Source organism: Pyrus communis, chromosome 7 (assembly GCF_963583255.1).
Source record: "Pyrus communis chromosome 7, drPyrComm1.1, whole genome shotgun sequence".
In the NCBI taxonomy this organism is placed as follows: domain Eukaryota; kingdom Viridiplantae; phylum Streptophyta; class Magnoliopsida; order Rosales; family Rosaceae; genus Pyrus; species Pyrus communis.
Window position 1 is genome coordinate 2,190,547 of NC_084809.1, and position 22,540 is coordinate 2,213,086.

The window sequence follows — 22,540 nt, forward strand, 5'->3', positions numbered from 1 at the left end:
TAATATCAATTATTGGGTGGAAAAAACGAAGGATATATGATCCCACTTGTTGGGTTTTGTTGTCTTCAGTAGCTCTTGCTTTTGTTAATTTATATGTCTTTTATTGTCCTTCGTTGTTTAGGTTAGTTTTATTCTCTTCTTGAATCATACATGGTTAATTACTCTTGTCACTTGATTAACAAGTTTTGGTTAATTACCTTTGACTATTAGGATTAAGCTTTGGTAATATGTTATTTAGTAATATGGTCTTGACTGTCTAGTAGTATTCCTTTTCACAAGTTGGAAGTCTTAGGCTCAAACTTTTAAACGACAAATTAGTTACCACTTTATTATGACTGGACCATTGTATGAACTAGGGCTAGTTTGAGCTTTGGTAAACTTTATTTTTAAAAGTCTTTTCAGTATGGAAAGGAGTGTAAAAGTGATTGGTAAAACTTTTGTGTAAAAATGATATAATTGTATACAATGACAAAAATGGACATGATTGTGTGAGCAATGACCATAAGAATAGTAGCAAGGGCAATAGTTGTGATGGTGATGGTGGTGGTGGTGGTGGTAATAAATGGGTGTGGTTGTTGAGCTGCAGAGGTCACACTGGTGGTAGTGGTGACAACAACATTATTAACAACGATGATTGTGTTTATGATGGTGGCGGTGGCTTCAACGATAGTAACAGGATGTAAATGCATGCATTTTCCCTTTGCGAACTGTTATTGGCACTCCAAAAATCTCATTTTACACTCCTCATAAGTGTATTTTTCTTTCCAAATATAAAAAATTAAGAATATAAAATGAGATTTTTGAAATATCAATAACAATTCCCTGAGAAACAATTTTTCCAGCACACACGCCTTTGAATTTCTTATTGCGTCCTCTTCTTTTCCACCATTAAAAATGACTTTCTTTTTTTAATTTAAAAAAAAAATCACCTCGTATAACGGAGTTTCTCTTAAAAACAGAAAAATAAGCCAAAAAATAACTGTCCTTTGTCAAAAATGGCGGCTACCTTCGGAAGATCGCAGCAAACTTCCTCATTTTTTTCCCTTTTAGTCACTGTGTTATCGTAAACAACTAAAACTTGGCTTCCAAGAAAAGAACAAATCCTCCACTCCATATAAAACCATGTCTTTCATTGAGCAGAAACAAAATTAAATCGCTAACATTATATTTGGCTGAAGAAATTTAAAATTATTAAGAAATTTTAAAATGACGGAAATTGGAATGACGAGATTTTATTTCCTGGTATTTGTGAATTTTCTTGTTTAGTTAACTTAGAAGAACAATGGAATTGAATACGGAATATGTTATTTTTAAACTCTTAATCATAGAAATTAGGAAATGACACCTATTTACATAGAATTTAGGGGGATGTATTCAATTGAGAATTTGAGAGACTTTAATAGATTTATAAATCCATGGATTTATATAGAGTTTAATTGATTTGAAGATATTCCATATAAAATTTTGATTAAATTCCCTCAAAATCTCATGGGAAGATGTGAGATTTGTGGATGCTTAAAATACACTATGAAATCTCTCAAATTCCCTCTAATTTCTCAACTTTCTCAAATTCTTTAAAATCAATTTCTAATTGAATACACTTGCAATGTTATAAACTTCTTTAAAATCCTAATTGAATACACCCGAATTTCTAAGGATTTTAATAAACAATTTTAAAATTCTAATTGAATACACCTTGAATTTCAGAGAATCACTTAAAATCCTAATTGAATACCTCTAGATTCATTAAAAGAATTAAAATCCCTCAAAATCCCAATTGAATACACCCCCCTTAAACTTGGGAATTGGAGGTTCCAAATTCTAAATTTTTTTTCCACATGGAATTTCTAAATTTCCATATTTATAAATCCAAACAAGAGAATTGGTGCATATCAATTTATAAATTCCAAATTTATTTTCCTCATTCAAACATAGTGTAAACCTTCAAGAGATTCCGTAAACCCTTCGGCCAGAAACGAAGATGATAGGGGGAATGTGGCCTCAAATGGGCTCGGTGATAGCGAGTGGTGTTCGTTGTCACCATATTTCAACGATACCTTCCCCGCGAACTTCGGTACCATGTCGAAGGATACACTAAAAAATTAGTGGCCTTTGTCTACCCTTACATACAAATTGTTGATAATTGAAATAGAAAATGAACGAAGTTACCCGAAAAATGTAGAAGTCATGAGTGGTGAATGATTTTTGGGATGAGTTGCGGACTAAGTCGCTTTCTTTAAGACGTTTCGCGGCTCTGCCCAAAGTGTGCAAGCAGTTCACAAACATCACATCGTCCCCAGGATAAAACAGCCCAGAACCTTTTTCTTCTAATAAATTTCTTCATTGCACAGTAGAAAAACCTTCGAACTGACACCCTCTCAATATGTTGCTTTTTAAATCAATATTTGTAAAACTTTTTAAATCAATATATATATATATATATATATATATATATATATATATATATATAAGTAGACGTTGTGGGGTGTACGAACGTAAGAAATGAAGGGAGTTAATGGGGATTTATGGGGTGCATAATTGTCTGCAATCAAATGCAAAACCGTAGGGAATCAAATGCCGAAGAAAACAAAACGGACAAAATCAAAACATCCAAATCACAACGGAATAAAAATTATGTAAATAGACTTGATCTTCTTCTCTATTCAGAGAAGGAATCCCATCTTTTCAAACTTAAAAGAGATAAATTCTTATCTAATTGAAAAGTCAATGACATGTTTCAAACTTAAAAGGCTAACTCCTTATCTCATTGAAAAGCTAAAATCAATTGGCTGTTATGCATAGAATAATGATAATAAAACAAAATATTATGTATATAATATTGATAATAAAACAAAACATAAATATATAAACATATATATTATTAAATAAAAACATATTTACTCCAACACAAATCACCTTTGATGAATTCACCAATGATTTTCGCAACCAAAGCGAAATCTATTCCGCCATCCAGAGCTACCTCAGCACAAAATCTTCCACTCGGGCTAAGCGTTTAAAAGCTCATGATGTCAAGGACAGCAAAGTCTCTAGTCCTTGGCATGGACGACAATGAAGAAGTAACTGATGAATTTCAAGGCAACGAAAGCTCTACGTTAACAATCCTGCACATAATTGGTATTCCTACAGGGGGACAAAGTGGAGTCCTGCAGTGTTTGAGCACCCGGCAACATTTGAAACCCTAGCAATGGAACCAGAAAAGGAGGAAATCATCAATGACCTACCAAGTTCAGGGAGGGAAAGGAGTACTATGCGAAAATCGGGAAGGCTTGGAAGCGGGGTTATCTCCTTTACGGGCCACCAGGCACTGGAAAGTCTACCATGATTGCTGCCATGTCTAATGTAATGAATTATGATGTCTATGTGTTGAATATTTTAAAAATAATATATATATATATATATATATATATATATGGGGCTGTTTGACGGGAAGTTGGGTCATTGACCCAACAATTATATCTTGAGTTAACGACGGTGAAGGACAACACTGCGCGGAGGAAGCTACTGATTGACACACCAAGTAAGTCTATAATTGTGATTGCGGACTTTGATTGCTCGCTTGATCTTACCGGACAGCCAAAGAAGAAGAAGAAGAAGGACAAGGGTGAGGGGGACATGGAAGTAAAGGATTCAGTTCGAAAATGATGGAAGATGAAGAAAACACACCGAGCAAGGTGACCCTTTCAGGGCTGCTAAACTTTATCGATGGGATTTGGTCAGCTTGTGGAGGGGAAAGTCTGGTCATGTTTACGACTAATTATGTGGACAAACTTGATCCTGCGCTCATTAGAAGAGGAAGGATGGACAAGCACATAGAGTTGTCCTATTGCTGCCTCGAAGCATTCAAAGTGCTTGCTACAATTATTTGGATTTGGATTCACACGAGTTGTTTGAAACGATTGCACGTTTGTTGGGCGAAACCAATGTAACTCCTGCTGATGTTGCCGAGAACTTGATGCCTAAGTCTATTATACAGGATGCTGAGTCTTGTTTGAAGAACTTGATCGAAGCACTTGAGGCTGCAAAGGAGGAGGCAAGAGTGAAGGCCGAGGAAGAAGCGAAATTAAGGGCAGAAGAAGCAGAAAAATTCAAGGCAGAAAAAGAAAAGGAGAAAGACCAGTCTGCTAAAGTTGAAGAGAAATGTAATGGAACATAAGTTGCAACGCGAAGAAAACAAAGTGCTTGAATGTGTACGAAATATAGTGAAATGTTGTGCTTGTACAGCCTGATCAGTGTGTGGTTTTACTTAATGTGTAATAAGAATTATTTTATGGTGTTGTAATAAATCATGTATGGCACATAAGCGTTTTCGATCATCAAGGACATATGTAACTTGTGCTGCAACGAAATCGTTCAGAAAAAGCTTTTTATGAAGAACAATTGATCTCTACAATAAAATGTGTGTGTATATATACATATATGTCAATTAGAAAGCTCTGCGATGAGCCAAAGAAAATTTTGCACACCAGTTTCTACAGGCAGGAATTCATCACCGGAAGAAAGCATGAGTCCAAATGGTAGACTAAAGCGCCGGCCTATACGTAAAATACTAAAAAAATGAAAAGAAGAGTGAGGAAAAGGCCACGAAACAAGTCAGGTTCACCATCCATGACGCACATTGACACCATTCGGTTATAATGTAAGTTAATATAATGAATCAATGATATCATATTCGCCAACAAAATAGGTGCATGGTTTTCCTACCAAACATTCTAGTTCAGATTAACTTTGGGACCATACTAAGACGCATTTTCTTTGCCACGAGCTACAATTCAAACTGAGAGGAAAGTACCATGTGACGTTGAACTGAAAGGTGATGATGACATCATTGTTATTGACGTCATGGAACTAATAATAATTTCCATTGGCTTGTTAACCTATGGAGCAAGTAAACGAGTCCACGACTCTTCCACACTAACACACACACACCCCAACTTCTTTGCATTGAGACAATTCCACCAGTCAATGTTTGGACCATAATGTTAAATTATATTCACACAGAATAATCAATGCCGACTCACCGCAAAACCCCTTTTCCATTAAATATATTTTAATTAATCTCATGGATTATGATGTCTATGATCTTGAGTGAACACACTGAGCTGAGGAAGCTACTGATTGACTCGCCGAGTAAGTGTATAATTGTGATTGAGGACATTGATTGCTCTTTTGATCTTACCGAACAGAGAAAGAAGAAGAAGGAGAAGGACGAGGAGGACAATGAAGAAAATGATCCAGTTCCGAAAAAGAAGGAAGATGAAAAAAAACAGACCGAGCAAGGTGACTCTTTCGGGGCTGCTACACTTTATCGATGGGATTTGGCCAGCTTGTGGAGGGGAGAGACTGTTCGTGCTTACAACTATATATGTGGACACAACAGGGCACAAAAAATTCTCGTATCAAATATTCAGCGAGTTCTTGAAAACCTTCACATGTATCCTTTCTATGCTCGTGCTGCGTCAATTGGTATCAGCATGCCCTATTTTAATGGCAATCAATCGTGAAAGAAGTAAAACCCTAAACGACTTTCTTTGTAAATGAGTACCAAATATTGAAGGGAACACATTATTATAGGATTCGCCCATGGCCAACTTCATCAATTTTTCATGGAGGATATTCCTTATTTCGAAAATTATGAGTGTATTAAGATAATATTTCTCCTATAGATTGAAGATGTTGAGTTGTTCTTTAAAATTATGGATTAGGAATATTGCTAACATATCATGGAAAAAGTATAAAGAAAGCTCGTCAACAGGGCAAATCAGAAGTCAACACAGGGAGGAAGACGAAACGAACGACTATTGGTGGAAAAATTGCTTCCTTATGATTACGATTTGTATTTATCAAGGAAATATCCAAATCGCAAACAAGCTAAGCCAATTGTCGAAGCAAAGAAAGGGGCAGAATATCGAATGAAGGTGATTGGAGAGCAGAATGATGAGATCGTATTTGAGTAGTCGACAACGAATTCTGACACAGAAGTTGAATCGCCAATTCAAACTGATCTCGTGATTGAAGAGGAATCCATAATAAAAGAAGACAATCAAGTTAGCATCCATGACCGACAAGGTATTGATAAAACTCAAACTATTGTGGTTGATAAAGTTGTATGGTTTTAGAAGATAAGCCATTATCAAACACGAACATGAACTACTAAACATGTGAACCCAAACAAGAAGATGAGTCAACTACATATCAAATCTTATTACGGAATCGACTACATGTTAGAGACTATATATGATTATCTAGCTTCATGATCCGTAGTATCAGAGTCAATTTTTAGGACGAACTAGAGGTTGAGTTCCATTCAAGTGGAGGATGCTAATGTAGGTGAAGATATGGGTTAATACCGGTGAAGAAAAATAAAGAAAATAAAATGTTTCAAATTATGGAAAAGAAGAATTAAGGTTAGGATATATATATTTTTCAATTGATATAGCGACATATATGGTAGCAAGAAATATTCAGATGTCAGGAATTGGTGTATAATATGTCTTTTTGTAGAGAATCGCGAGCAAAAGAAGACTCATGAATATGTTATGAGCCTGTCATGTTTAAGGCCAAAAACGATAGTTTCAGCCTCCAAAACAACGTTTTAATGTTTGTAAAAAAGTTAAACTTTTGATTTTCCATCCAATTAATGTCTTTTATATTTCATAAGACCCCTTGAACTTCCCGAGGGTCAAATTAAATTTATTTAAGCCTTATGGATTCTGTTGTAATGGAACATTCAAGAATTAATAAAAATAAAAAATAAAAATAAAAACCCTTTGAGATTTTATCTCTAAACTAGTTGATTCCAGCCTTCCGGATCTTGGGTTTACGTTTGTATCCATTTACTACACTCGTGCCGCATTAGAGTTAGCCTTGAATTTGTGGGAAGGAGAGTGTATGTAGAAATTAGGTTCTCATCCTTCGTTTTATTACTCCATTGATTAAAATCTACTTCTTTTCAAATTTTTATCAAGGTTTTTAGGTATTAATAACATCATTAATTATTTTAATAATAATTTTGTTTTAATTTCTAAATATATTCATTTTATGTTAAAAATGTTACAATTAGTACATTTATATTTATGACTAAATTTTTTATCATATATTTTTAGTTTTAGTTTGTACCCATTTTTAATTTGTAATTTTTTTTTTTAATTTGTACCAATTTTCTTTTCAATTTTAATTTGTACCCATATATTAAATTCTTTTTGTGTCCATATTTTTTAAAGTTTATTTGTATTTGTACCCATATATATGTTTTTATTTGTACTTTTTATTTTGCTAAATGTACCCATGCTAATTATATGTACCCATTCATGTAAAACTTTTTAATCTTAAAATGTACTCATTCTTAAATATACCAATTTGTTATATGTAAAATGTACCATTTTTTTAATATAAAATCTATTCAATTTTTTTCTAATTCATTTTTAAACTTATATGGGTACATTCTTTTTTCTTTGATTTTAAAGTGTATCCATGTCAAGTTTAATCGAAGAAATTTACTAATGTTATTAAGCCTAATATATATATATATATATATTTTTTTGTGATTTTGAAGAATGTACCCATGTTTTGATACAATAATTTTTTTGGTTAATTTTGATGGATGTACCCATGTTTATATACATACACACACACATTAGTATATTTATATTTTAATATTTTAATATTTTTAATCCCACAAATTATGGTTTTTTTTAATTTAAAATCTCATTTATATAAACAACTAAAATTTCTAATATTTAATTTAAAAATATAGTAACGTACATAAAAATAAATTATTATATTAATTTCAGGGATCTCGATTAAAAATTAAAAATCAACAGGATTTCAATAAAAAAAATATTCATAGCTAAGGACCGCATCCAAAGTCTCCATTTTCCTAATGTGTAGTAAGAATCATTTTGTGTAGCACGTAAGCCTTTTCGATCATAAGGAAATAAGGAACCTGCTAAAAAGGTGAAAATAAGAGCCGCAAGGAAATCGCTCAGAAGAAATTTGTGAAGGAAGTTTCGAAGAAGCATCGTAATTAATAAACAAGTCCGGTACTTCCAACTGGAATTGCGTCATGAAAAATAAAAAAAACAATCGATTGGAAACCCGTCGCGATCTGCCATAGAAGAACTGGAGGACTACATTAATTTCCAGCCGCAACTGAAATACTTAAAAATACAGAAAAAGAACTGCCATGGAACAAGTCGGAACCTTCCTTGACACACTGACATCGGTCGGGATAATGTTTTATACTCTCCATCAAGGTTATTTATAGTAAAGCTGGTAGCCTGTCACCTTCGTTCTTGCGCCAGCACAGTTTTGTTATGGAGATGTGAGCATATTTTCGTAGTAAGAATACTGTGTTAAATTTTTAAGAAAGAAGTCGGGGAATTTATGAAGAAGCTCTTCAGGAAATAGTGTTTCTGATTCCTATATATACTGTATTGCCAGTAAGTTTCAACCTTAGTGTTAACTAGAGTAGCAAATCTTGACTACAACAAGAAATCTATGTAATTAATAGAAGAGGTATTAGTTGATTTTTTTTCCCGAACTTGTAAGGAGCTGTCAATTTTCTCCTTACCTTTAATTCTAACTGATTACCCTCCTGAGCTTTTATAATTGGGCAATAATAAAACTAAAGTCCAAGGGGAAATTAATTAATTATAAAATTCAGAAACGAATCTGCTAAAATTAAAATTCAGAAGAGAAATTGGTCAATTATAAAAGTTTTGGAGGTAACTGACTAAAATTAAAATTCAGAAAAATTTAACTCCTTACAAATTTGAGAAGTCGACAAATACCTCTTAATAGAATAGTTGTAAGCATTAAATGTAGATAAATTTGCTGCTCTTGTTAACGCATTAAAAAAGAAAAAAAAAAGAAAAACCCTGGCGCTGCCTGTAAATATATAATGGAGGACTTGAAGCCAAGAGAGAAGCAAGAAAAGAGTGAAAAGGAGGTTAATTAGCACCCATAAACAGCAATTAGCGAAACAATGTCTTCGTCTGCGTGGGCTATCTTAAGAGAATTCTGCTTTGCCTACGGTTTTCTAAGACACGTTGATATGCTCTTTCCAGTAGTACTCGGTTCCATTTACTATCCTTACATCCAAATCAAATTCAGTGAATATTCTGGAGAACATAACCTCATGCGCAGTGAAGCCTTCTCCGCTATTGAGAACTACCTGAGGTCCAAAGCTTCCGATGAAGCAAATCAGCTGCGTGGTTGCGTGACAAACAACCAGTCCCTTGTGCTTAGCATGGATGCAAATGAAAAGGTTGCTGACGAGTTTGAAGGAGCCAAAGTATGGTGGGCTTTCGGGAAAACCATTGTTATGCAAAGGAGTTCGTCGCACCATCCAGTTCCTTATGAGAGATGGTACTACAAGCTCACTTTTCATAAGACGCAGAGGGATCTCATTATCGGGCGTTATATCGAACATGTCATGAAAGAGGGCAATGCAATTAAGTTGAGAAACCGGGAAAGGAAGCTTTATACCAACAATGGGGTACGTTGGAGCCATGTTGTGTTTGAGCACCCTGCGACATTTCAGACACTAGCCATGGATCCGGTGAAGAAGCAGGAGATTATGGACGATTTAATGACATTCAGCAAAGCGGAAGAGTTTTACAAAAGCATTGGGAGGGCATGGAAGCGAGGGTACCTCCTTTATGGCCCCCCGGGAACTGGGAAGTCAACTATGATTGCCGCCATGGCGAATCATTTGGGCTACAATATTTACGATCTTGAGTTGACTTCAGTGAAGAACAACACCGAGCTGAGGAAGCTACTGCTTGAAACATCGAACAAGTCTCTTATTGTGATTGAAGACATTGATTGTTCGCTTGATCTCACTGGGCAAAGGATTAAGAAGAATGATAAAGCCAAAGAGGACAAAGATAAAGGTCATGGAAAGGAAAACGGAGGACAGGAAAAGGAAGCAAATATACTGAGCCAGGTTACTCTTTCAGGGCTTCTGAACTTCATTGACGGGCTCTGGTCAGCCTGTAAAGGAGAGAGGCTGATAGTATTCACCACCAACCATGTGGAGAAACTCGACGCTGCACTCACTCGAAAAGGACGGTTGGACAAGCACATAGAACTATCATACTGCACCTTTGAAGCATTCAAGGTGCTCGCTAGAAACTACCTTAAACTTGAATCCCACCATTTGTTCCCCACGATTTGCGAGTTGCTGGGGAAAACTAATGTGGTTCCAGCTGATGTCGCAGAGCATTTGATGCCCAAGACACTTTCTCAAAGCGCTGACATCTGCCTGCAGAACCTGGTCCAAGCTCTCAAAAAGGAGAAAGAGAACGGAAAGTTAATAGCCGAGGAAGAAAGGAAATACGGTAAATACGGAGCAATCAGCTGGAAGTGCATGACAAGCACACAAGATCATTTGATAGAAGATAAAAAGAGAGCCAAAAATTAGGATTTAAGAATCAGATCCTCTGATGCTATGTTTGTTTATGTAAGTGTGATGTTTGTGTACTATATTTTCCACCTTATATAATTTCCTCATCATCTTTTATATACAAGCGGTATGAGGATGTGAGGGAACCTAACTCTCAGAATCCCGAGTTCAATGAGCGAATGCTCGTAGCAGACCGAGCTACAAAGTTTACAAACCCTTTTTCTTGTATATGTTCTACCCTTTGTTAGTGTGTAATGAGAATCATTTAATGGAGTTGTAAAACATTTTGTGTAGCCACATAAGCGTCTTCAAGTATATGGTTTGCAGCCACTTTTTTTTTTTCTTTATCTTTTTCTCTTTTATCTACAATATAAGTACAAAAGAGTCAAAGGCGAGGCACAAAAAACTTGTGGGCAGCAAAGCAAAACAAGTTAATCTACAAAAACTCTTGTTGCTGTGAAGAACAAGGTGAAAGTAAGTAATAGTGTCTCTAATTATTGAGATTTTCTTACTGCAATACATTCCTGAATTACTTTCAGATCAAAGTATACAGTGAAAATAGGTCTCTCGTTTGAAAGTGGCCTTTCTTACTTATTTACCAATAACAGGAACTGAGAGAATGAGTTGGAGTTATTTTAGATACGGGAGAGTTAAAAGAATGAAGCGTCATTTAATTAAGAAAAGTAATTGGAAAAATGGGTAATTCAGGGGGTTAACAGATTATTTGCTGGTGCCATATCAAGAAAGTTTATATTTTAGGCTTTTCAAGTTGTTCGGATGAATGTTACTTTCATTTGGCGTGTCAATTTTGGGTCTGTAAGATATGAATTTGAAGAAAACGATGAGATCTACAAGACTCGTTGACGCCCAACGAGCCTAGCCGAAATTTAGGCTAATTGTGTCGTATAATGTGTTTAATTCGGGTTTCAATATTTTCGAAATTTTTTATTTGTTATTTGTTTAATTTATTTTTTATTTGGAGCTAGGGTTTGTTAAGACTATTTAAACAACAATTAGGGTTGTATTTTAGGATCTTTCATTCAATAAAATTCAGAAATTAAACCAGAGTTCACTTTCAATATTTGGTATTCTAGAATTCTATCCAAAGGTGACCATTCGTGATACCAAACCTGTAACTTCCGCTGTGTCACACAGTTTGATATGCATGTAATTTATTTATTTATTATTATTATTTTTTGCATTTTTTAATTAGATATTTATGCACTTGTCGCAATATGTGATTTACAAGAGGGTGCTCTTAACTATAATTGAAACTGAAAGTGAAGCAGAAAGAATGCGTACGATGGGTGTGGGCTTAAACTAGGCTCAGATATCGCCGGTGTGATGTGCGTGTGCGCCCTATTTCAAGAATTTATTTTATTTTTTTGAGAAATTTTGGCGGTATGAAGAAATTTATTGATATGAAAAAAAAAAATGTTAAACCTAGTCAGGAGAAGACATAAACCTTACCCCTCATAAAGCAAGAAAAATAAAATACAAGAAAAGTGGGGTAGGGGCATACAAGAAAAGCTTATAATTTTATCAATTAACAACAAATTGTCTGCAATTTCCATCAGATTTGGTCAATATAACTAGAAATGTGATTAGTTTCCTTGTTTTTCTTTGGCTTGCATGTATGTTGCTGTTAACTGATTGTCAACAGCAAACGAACATAACTGATTAGTTTCCTTGTTTACGGTTAGTTGTGGACTGCTTGCCCGTATTTGTAAAATACAGAACCATGCAAAAAAAGCGGAGTTTAAATGGCGACTCCAGCAGACATAATTTGAAGAAAACAGTCAGCCTGGGGGTGGGGTGGGGGTTTTTCAACCTTATTTCTTCCATTGTACACCCTGATGAATGTGGCTGTTATCTTAATAATGTAATAAGAACTTGGGTGGAAAGAGTTCATGACTACCGTAAACCCTAATACATCGTCAATCTCACACATGTTCTTGTATTGAAGGTTCAAAATACAAAACAAGGGGAAGACGTACCAATTAACGAACCTCGTAAGAAAGGATTAGAAGGTGCACAGATAGGCCTACTCGAAGTAAGTATATCAATAATTACAGGCCCTTTAAGGGAAGAGATTCTCATTTTGTTTAAAGAATGAGGATTAGTTGTGAGACCCACACCACATCGAGCTTCAATGATTTGAACTGTCGATTTTATAAGTCTCGATTCTTTGATGCATTCTTGCAAAAATTCAATTCAATCCAAAATCATTTGCCTATTTAATTGTCATGATGAAATTCCAATATTTCTTAGATCATAGTGTTCGTCAAATTTTTTGAACTCAAATTAGATGCTTCAGATATTTCCTATTTGGCTAATATTTTTACAAAAATGATCTATGGGGTGCAACTTGAAAAATAGGAGGTTTGAATTGTTGAAGTTCGACGTGGTGTGAGCCGTACCACTAAATTACTAATCCCCAATTTTTTTTCAAAAAATAGGAATATCTTCCCTTAAAGATTATGTTTAACATAGTTACTAATTGATATTTCCGTACTCGTCTAGTTATGGAACGAACATCCATCTAATATATCGCATCAGTTATGTGTGGATATCATAATCGCCAACAAAATAAGTACATGGTTTTCCTACCAAACATTTCAGTTCATGATTTATTTTGGGACCATACTAATTGGCATTTCCTTTGCCACTAAGTGCAATTCAAACCGAGAGGATATTACCATGTGATGTTGAACTGTTGAACTAAAAGATTATGATGACATCATTGTTATATGAAGTCAGGGAACTAATAATAATTTCCATTTTATAAAAAACAAAAAAAACTCCATTTTTTTAAAGATAATATTTTCCATTGGTCCACCTTAAGCTAACCTACGGAGCAAGGTAAACGATTCCACGACTCTTCCACGCAGACACACACACCCCAACTTATTTGCATTGAGACAAATCCACAGGTCAATTTTTGGACCTTAACGTTTATTGTATTCGCACAGAATAATCAACGCCGACTCACCCCAAAAACCCCTTTTCCATTTAACATATTTTAATTAATCACCACAAAATTATACAAATTTTAACATTTTCAGCAAGATCACGCAGAAGAAACCCAAGAACAAGCAAAAAGTTTTAAACTTTGAACCCCAAATCATGGTTCCGGCAACCATTTTCGCTCTCCTCGGATCCACGGTCGGCGGGTTAATGTTCGTGTGGGCAATATTCTAGCAGTTCTTTGGGAGGTTAATATGACTTTACTTACCTGAAGTTGGGTATCCATAACCCATATATAAAAGAAACTTTACTCACGCATGGAAAGACACGGCGGTTATATCCCAAATCTATCACAAAGTTAAAGTGTGATTGTCTTTGGGTACCGCCAATGTGGTCCTAGTTCTTCCCCCCTAATAACCAGCTAGCATATATATTTACCTATAATTGTGTCAAGGTTTGAGCAAGGCAATTGTTGGGCATGTCAGCCTCATGTTTAGGAAAAATCTATTAGGTTGTACATCCATTGTTTGAGAGATATCCAATCCAAAAGGAATATATATCTGTCTTGAACCATGAATATACAATCGGGCATAACTAAGATTCTAATAATCCCCTCTATTCACACAAATTTAACTAGCATGTGGTGGACACTCAGTTATTAGGGAAAAAGTGCAAATTTGAACCAGAAAGTAATCCAAAAGAAGCACAAAGCTTCGACACAAAGCACAAGCAACAACATAAGATTCCAGTAGGCCGCTTTTTCTACAGTATATTATATTCAGGATACTACAAATGAATTTTGCACTGCATGATGATCCTGCTAGGAACTTACAGCGTGTTCATGCTTTCCCGGCATTGGACAAAAAACTGATCGAAAATGTATAAAGTTAGAAAGAAATATTCCCCACATGTCATGGTTCAGTATATATTACATAAATTATACGTATGTACTAGTTAATATATTCTCCAGTTGAAAGAAAGGGAGTTTTATCTGAGGAATGTTGTATCCAGACCAGAGTGCATGATTGCTCACAGACCGTATATGTTTAATATTAAGCACAAAAATTAGCACTGGATGCCCATAACAAATGAAGCACCATCAAGGAGGGGTTGAGGTATCTATTATTTTTCTTTCAAGTTTGAAGAAATTTTGGGATCTGGCAATCATATCGCCTGTCTGTGCAGTCCCAAGACACAAAAAAATCCACCAGTCCATCCTCATGATTTGTTATGCTAACCTAGGACCGCTCTTTGGTCCTACTTCCCTCTCACATGTCCCTAATCCGGCTTCTCCTCACAAGACCCTCTTCAAAGTTCGAGTATCATATAGAGGAATGGCCGGCTGATGACTAGATCCCAAGATTAATATATGGAAAGGCCAATAGACCCAAAAAGGATGTGATTAATCTTTGACAGATACAGGTAATTAAGCAAGAAATGTGGTTAATTTCCAATTTGGTTAATCAGATCGATGTCTATGTAAAATTTGCTTAATTAATTAAAGTAGATTTGTTGAAGGCAGCATGTAAACTTGTGGCAGATTAATAGTTTCCTAACTTGAATCTTGTATTCGAAAACCAATCAGTTGATACATCAATCTGAATCTCATATATCTTATAGAGAATGCTTGCATATTTATGAACAAACATGTCAAACTGGTAACAAAGTGATAATATGCAACTTAAATCCCCAGGTTTTGTAGTAGGCTTGGAATCCTGGTGCTTGAATTTCATACAGAGCATGTCTTCGAAACACCACGCAACCCTCGAAGAGCCCACAATGTGTACGCCCCGCAACCAGAAAATACTCGAACGAAAAAGAGTCACAAATCAGTGTATTCAACGTAAATTCGAACCCCATGCCATGATGTGACAATTTGATTAGGTTTAGACCTAGGCACATTTATCACAATTTGATCTATTCGACATACAAGATTCAATGTTACATAAGTCAGTCAAAATCCATAGAAATATGTTATATGAATCTTCTCAAATCTTCTTCATATGTACCACAGTGGTAGAGAGAAGTGTTGTTTTTACACCACGGCGTGGGTTCAAATCTCGTCGACTCACTAATCTAACATTTAATCTAACAAATTTATCATTTGACAAAAATGAAAAAAAAAATCTTTTCAAATCTTCCAAAATCCATATGAAATTTATAGAAGTCAACATAATGAAAACCGTCACTTAAAAAAGTCAATTAAAATCCTCTTAAATCCTATTTAATTACACCCCTCATTTCCTAGCTATTTCTTAGACCAACTTACGGATCAAAATTGTCTCACTTTTCATGAGAACTTGAAATTTCATTGCTAAGAATCGTTTTACAAGTTAAACTCTGTGATTTGTTCTAATATATGACTAACATTATAAAAAAAAAATCTAGTCCAAGCCAGAATGACTCAGTCATTCGAAGAGTCTAACATCATTTTCATTTTCTTTTGACTGGGTATGGAGATCTATTAGGAGATATGAAGGTCTCGACGAAATTGTGTGCTTGTAACTTTTATTATTTTCCATGGAAAAATGAACCCTGTAAATTACTAGTGAGTTTCAAATTTGTGTGGTTAGACCAATTTTCCAAATTTTAAACAATATATTTGATTTTGAATAATGATTAATTCATTAGCATATGCCAATTTATCTCACTTTATATATTATGCAATCACGGGCAAAGTCCTTGAAAATTAAAAGCAAACTTCATGGAAATGTGCAGGTAATTTCCTGACATTGTTGATAAACCTAACATTCTCCGAGTACATAGAGAAATATCGGCCTAGCTTGATGGCTATAAATATGGGGGCTATCTAAGGTCGTAGAGCATTAACACATTGTATAGAGAAACAAAGAAGAGATAAAAGAGGTGGAGGGATTCTTGTCGCAGGAGAGATGGTACGAGCTGCGCTCTAGTTAACAGCATGTTCCATCCTCCTGTGACATGAACCCCTTTATTTCTTTATGTAGATGCAATAATTTCTTCATTCTATTAAAGAAAAATGCAGCATTCTCCAAATTCATTGAGAGAAAGGGAGAGAGGGAGAGATGTACCTCTAGAGAAGTGATGGAATAAAGAAAGGTTGGGGTATTTATGTTCGCAGAAGAGATGGCACTAATTGTACCGCAATTGTACCAACAGTTGTTGCCATCTCTCCTGTGACCAAAAATCTCTACACAACTTCTACAACCTTTTGATCTTTCTCTAAATGGGTATCTAACAAGAATCCAAAGAGAAAAAAAAAAGGTATATTGGTAAGTTGGCACGTACCAACTCCATCTTCAATATTTGCATCCATATATATATATATATATATATATATATTGTAGTTGTTTATTCATAGTCATGTTCTTATTAAATTTCATGATTTTTTTCTTGTCTTTGTTATTTCTCCAAATACTTTTGTCTTGCTAATTAATGTGTATGCAACAAACTAAATTAACGTTTTTTTTTTTTTTTTTTGTCGAACAAACTCAATTAACTTGCTAACAAGCCATTTGCAGTTTTCCCGTTAAGTTTGATCTCTTTTGTGACCAATTTTTAGTTCTAGTAATTATAAAACTACTTTATGTGCCATAAGGTTGCTACTTTAATTTTTCATCCTCGTTGTCCACGTTCCAATAAACTTGTCCTCCTTTCTTCGTTCTTTTTGTCATCAGTCAAATTGTCAAAAAAAAAGGTCATGTCGCAGTCCATGTGATTAAAAATGATGAAGCAAGTTGAAAGCTTGTCTCGTTTCTTCGAGGCAAATTTTATAATCCGGAAATTTCACGTGTGAAAGGAACGACTCCTCCAAATGCATGTGTTTGTAGGGAAGCTAACATATTCCGCTAACCTAACTATAAATATAGGGTGGATGTGCCTTCTGGAGCTGATCGATCTCTCCATCTAGAAGCTATCATTATCTGTGTAATTCTGCTACTAATTTACTTTCTCAATAAATAAATAAAAATACATGGTGGAATGGACTGGGAAAGCCGAAAGATATGTAGGGTTTGCTTTCCTACTTTGTTTACAGGAATTGCACCACACAACTTTCTACTCAACGACTTGTTAATGTATATATCGATGCCCAATCAATTTCTCCAACTTCCTACTTTCCATTCACACAATTATTTTTAAGAAAAACTAATGAAAATAGTTTGAAATTTTTGAGTTTTAACGATAAGGACAAAATAAAGAGTAAAGTGAATAGTACAAGAATTGATTTTTAATATAAAAATGTGGTTTTTTATTAAAGTAAACAGTACCGGAAGCTTTTCGTTAAAGTTCTCTTATTTTTATCTCTTACACAATATTTGTTAATTTATATTATTTTATCTTTTTCAATTAATTTAAATTGATTGTCAAAAATTAAAAAATGTGTGTTAAAAATAAAAAGTGGTATAGTGTGGATAGCACCATCCTGAACATAAAAACGAGAGAGTACGAGGATTGGATGGCAAGGTTTAAACTTCAAAGAGAAAACATGTATAGGAGTTGAGGACCCTTGTCAGGAGGAATGGCACTGACGCCTTGCTGCTGGCCTTTAAGCTAGTGACGATCAGATACCCTACAACTTCCGTAGACTGTAGTCTGTGTATATAAGTACATGTTAATTGGGTTCTTTTTGGTCTTCACATTTTGTGACTTCTTATTTTGCGATATTAAGGTCTGTAAACTCCATTGATTTCCAGAACCACATTCCATAACTTATATAGATCAAGCAAATATTAACGTTACAACATTTTAGCTTTTTTTTTTCAACATGATTTTTATCTTATGTTTGTAGATTAATTTTTTGACTAATATACTCTCAATTACTTAAGGTTGACTGTGTCAAGATATGATTGTTTTAGCTAGGTAATCTACTGCAGAAGCCATATATATACATTGTTAATTAAAACAGGCCTATCATGATTATCATAATCTGATGATTGATCTAACCGCACTAAAACGTGGATTAATAATAAAAGGTTCCTTCCATTTGGAGCTGTAAACATAATAAGTTGGTATGATTAGATGATGGAATTCTTGGTGATCTCATATATATTGCAGTACGAATTTATCATTCAGACTACGTCAAGAGATTACTAATCAACTAATAATACTAGTTTTGCAGATCGATTTCATCTCACAACCTGTTTTGCGTTGACAAATTTCATGAATAATTCATCAACTCATATGTATGAGCTTAGGGCTAGGTCATAAATCTAAAAATAAACATATAGGTACTGCTGAGATCATATAATGACATAGTTTATATATATATATATATTTTTTTTTTTTTTATATATGAAAAAATAAATTTATTCACCCAAGGACAACCCCTTCCTAAATATAAGTTTATATATTTGTTTCATTTTATAAAATATATTTATATCCAAAGCTGTACTAAATATGTATTGTATATTATATTTTGTGTCCTTTATCCATGACCATGAGGCTTTAATCATTGTTTGTGAGAGAGAAATTTGGAGTTTATAATGTACGAATAATAGTTATTTATAGTACCAGTTGCACTTTGTTAAAATAAAAAAGGAAAATGAAGAAATACTATACTGGCTCTTTCATGCCTATATATAAAAAGCTACATCATGAGGATTCCGGAGAAGAGATCTAGCCAGTGGATCGAAAAACCGTACTAAAAGCGAGATCGAAATATCAAAGCATCGGGACTTCTGTCGTGGGTGAGATGGCGCCGATGCCATGTAATTCGGGGCAGCGAGCTTCATCTCTCCTCGACAGAAGCCTCTAATGCTTTGATTCTACGGAAAAGAAAACCCATCTTTAATTTTTTGCAAGCTCGGAGAAAGATCAGGTAATTTAGTATTGTTTTACCCTTTTTTTCTGGATTTTGTTGTCTAATTTTATTGTATTCTAATATTTTGTTATGAACTAAACCTATTTTCTTGGATCAATGGATCATGGTAAGTGCTTATATACATGAAAGGGATCGAAAGATTAGAAAGCATATATATATATATATATATATATAATATGTATGTATGTATGTATTTGTGTGTCTGTAAAAAGAAAAGAGAGTACCGAGCAAATGTTTTCCAAGATTCAAATGCACATTGGTTTTTCCTCTCCTTTTAGCTAGATCCGGCCACCTGTGACGTCCTCTTCAACAAATGCAACGGAGAATCGCATGGCCTGGTCGGCGGGGGTTTCGCTCATTAGCTAGCTAGTGAAGGACTCAAGCACATGATTTCTTCTGAGAGGGGTTTGTATACTCCTTTGTCCAGATGAAGGCTAAAGAATGGAGAGCTAATTGAAGATCTTGTGTTCACAGGGTTCGCCGCAAGTACAGTCATTTTACATGTGATTGCAGTGTGAATTAGGACTTAAAAATCATTGTAAGCCTGCAACTGGTGTTTCTCTATTATATTTTGCTAAATATTCAAGCCAGCTTATATAGTTTGGAGATTGCAGCAAAGCCTATTTTCTCTTATTTTAATTATTATTTGAATTCAATTATTCTGGCCCAGAATATTATTGAACGTATATATATGTAGATAGATGTATGTATATGTTGTTAAAGAATTATCTTTTCTTTCCAGTGTTGTGCTCCATACACACACACACACACACACACACACACACTTTTGTTGTCCCAATGATTTCATGATATGTGTTTTTAGGGGTTTCTTTTTCTAGGGTTGGGAGCTTCTCCCTCTATCTTGGACATTAGTACCAACGGGATATTTTTTGATTTTTTTTTTGTGAGGATATAAAAAGTTGTAATTGTGTCCGTTTATTTTATATTGTATGATTAGTTTTCGTCAAATACTGTTTGTGTTTAATTTTAAATATAAAAAAAAATTTACAAATATTTCTAACTGCATGATATACGATGAACGAATACGATTCACAAAATTATCACCAAGAGAATTTGGACCCCCAAAATATATCATAATATATCGTTCACTTATTATATCATGAGTGATATATATAAACTGATATATTCTCAATTACACAATACAAAATATAATTACAAAGAGATATATCGCTGATTATACATAAAAATAAATAAATAAATAAATAAATAAAAACTCTCCCAAACAAGAACAATAAAACATATTAATACTAAAGAGACTAAATTTTTAGATAAAAGTTTGTAAATTAAATGACATGAAAGTTAATGATTAGATTATGACTTAAGTATTGATAAACGAGTTTATTTGTATTTGTGAAACTTCATTTAATTTGTAAGTTTTATCCAAAAATTTAATTTCCCAAAGATTACTCATAAAACATATGCTATTCACGTCAATTGTGCGGAAGATAATTATTGAAAGTGGGGCCACTATTTGCTTCAATGCATGCTTCTAAATTGCCTTGCATACATAGACCATATAAGCACAAAAGGTGTTTGGGATCAATAATTTTACATGAAAAAAAAATGATTGAAAACTAAATAAGAAGCTGGCTAGCATGCACAACACAGGAGTATGGATAGCCACCCGTTTGGATTATTTAGAGTTATGCAATGAATTTGGCTAGGAAAAGTATCACTCCATAGTCCTCTATAGGACATGTGGTCCAATGTTTTAGTGCACAAATGTTAGATTTTTATCTATGGGTTCTTGATTCAAAACTTACTCTTTTATTAAATAATTGTAATAATTTTGAATTCTCTTCTCTCCCTTAATGCTAATATATATATATTTTTTTTTATCCGTACTCCTCGGTGTTAGTATAGGAGAATTCAATTAGAATTCTCATGGGCTAGGTTTTATAAATTCATGTGGACTTAAGATTACTTGTATCCCAAGATAGTTAACTTGTATATATATTTGTAATATTGTGTCATCAATACATTTGAGGGAATTACAATTCTACAATAGGGTAGTTAGTAACCACATGAATCCATCACTTTATGTTCTGCTAGTTGCAGCAAACCCTAATGTTGATGTCAAGTCCCCTTCAACATTTAACACCATGCACTAGTGTTCTTAGTTACTGTCCATCAATGAGAGTGAACCAAATCTTAACAAGAAAAGAGAAATACAAGCTTTTTAGGAGTTAATACTTTTATTTCCCTTTTAGAGTTAATAATTTCCCAAAGGCACTAAGGTTAGCCCGTGATGAGGGTGGGCGTAGTGTAAAGTGATGGGTATAAGTAGCCTAAATTCAGAATCCGAAACGTTACAATGTAACAGAAAATAAAATATCTCACAGACAGCAATGGAGTTTGAAACCTTTTAGTGGACGGTAGGCCTGGTCAATGAGTAGCTATTTAGCTAAATGAATGTCCATTTTTAAGTGTTAAATATCTGTTCATTGTGGTGATGAGCACCACCATCAACATCGATCGATTTTATTCACACTTTAATGTAAAACTCATTTAATTGCAATATAATACATCACTCGGAAGGATCACACAACACGACTTGAAGAGTTATTCCACAAAAATACTTACAAAATTATAAAAGTTTAGGTAAAAAGAAAGAGAAAGAGAGATTTTCCCCCCCGATGGGAGGAAATTCTTAAGTGTAATCAGATGTATATCCGTCATATGAAATGAGAAGAGAGATATTGAGACGAGGATATGTGTTAGAATCTCTCCACGGCAGGGGAACGTCATGGATGGCCTGTGCCCAGGAGGCTCCAAAGCCTAAGGGGTCATGGGCTTCAATTCATAGGCATGACCAAATGAATTATCATCCAACAAACCAAATAATGGCAGTCGAAAAAAAAAACCCTGAACGTAACAAGACGAGCAAAACACAGTTTTTTTTATTTTTTTAATTTTTTAATTTTTGTTGTTGAAAGAAACAGCTTTAGATCCACAGGTTTGCACAGAATCAGAGACAAGTTTTCTTTGGATTTCCTCTTTCAAATATACATCTTTCCAGCAGTTCTTACACTCCCGTCATCATTTCAAGACACATTTTACTGCAGCATACGACATGCCCGGACCATGACAAGTACAGTATCCAAAAAATTTAGAACGAAAAAAATGTAAATGGGAAATGTAGGAATAATTCAAATATTTTCTAACATTGAACCCTAGAACACATCGTAGTTTTCATTACATAGATGAAGCTAACCTGCAGAAGACATTGTTGTGTTTCAAAGAGACTCTTCTACTCACTAGAGACCTTAATATTCTTATGGTGATAGTCCCAAATACGAAGAACAACTTCTCTGTGAGTAGGGAAT

At 34.3% G+C, this 22,540-nt stretch overlaps 1 protein-coding gene and 1 pseudogene across 1 annotated transcript; both read left to right on the forward strand.

Annotated features, from left to right (window-relative positions):
• Positions 1-1,981: 1,981 nt before the first annotated feature.
• On the forward strand, positions 1,982-4,349 carry LOC137740942 (AAA-ATPase ASD, mitochondrial-like; annotated as a pseudogene).
• Positions 4,350-9,004: 4,655 nt separating this feature from the next.
• LOC137738661 (AAA-ATPase At3g28580-like) lies at positions 9,005-10,508 on the forward strand. Its single transcript, XM_068478135.1, has one exon. The coding sequence runs from the start codon at positions 9,005-9,007 to the stop codon at positions 10,442-10,444; it is 1,440 nt and encodes a 479-aa protein (XP_068334236.1). The 3' UTR covers positions 10,445-10,508.
• Positions 10,509-22,540: the final 12,032 nt, after the last annotated feature.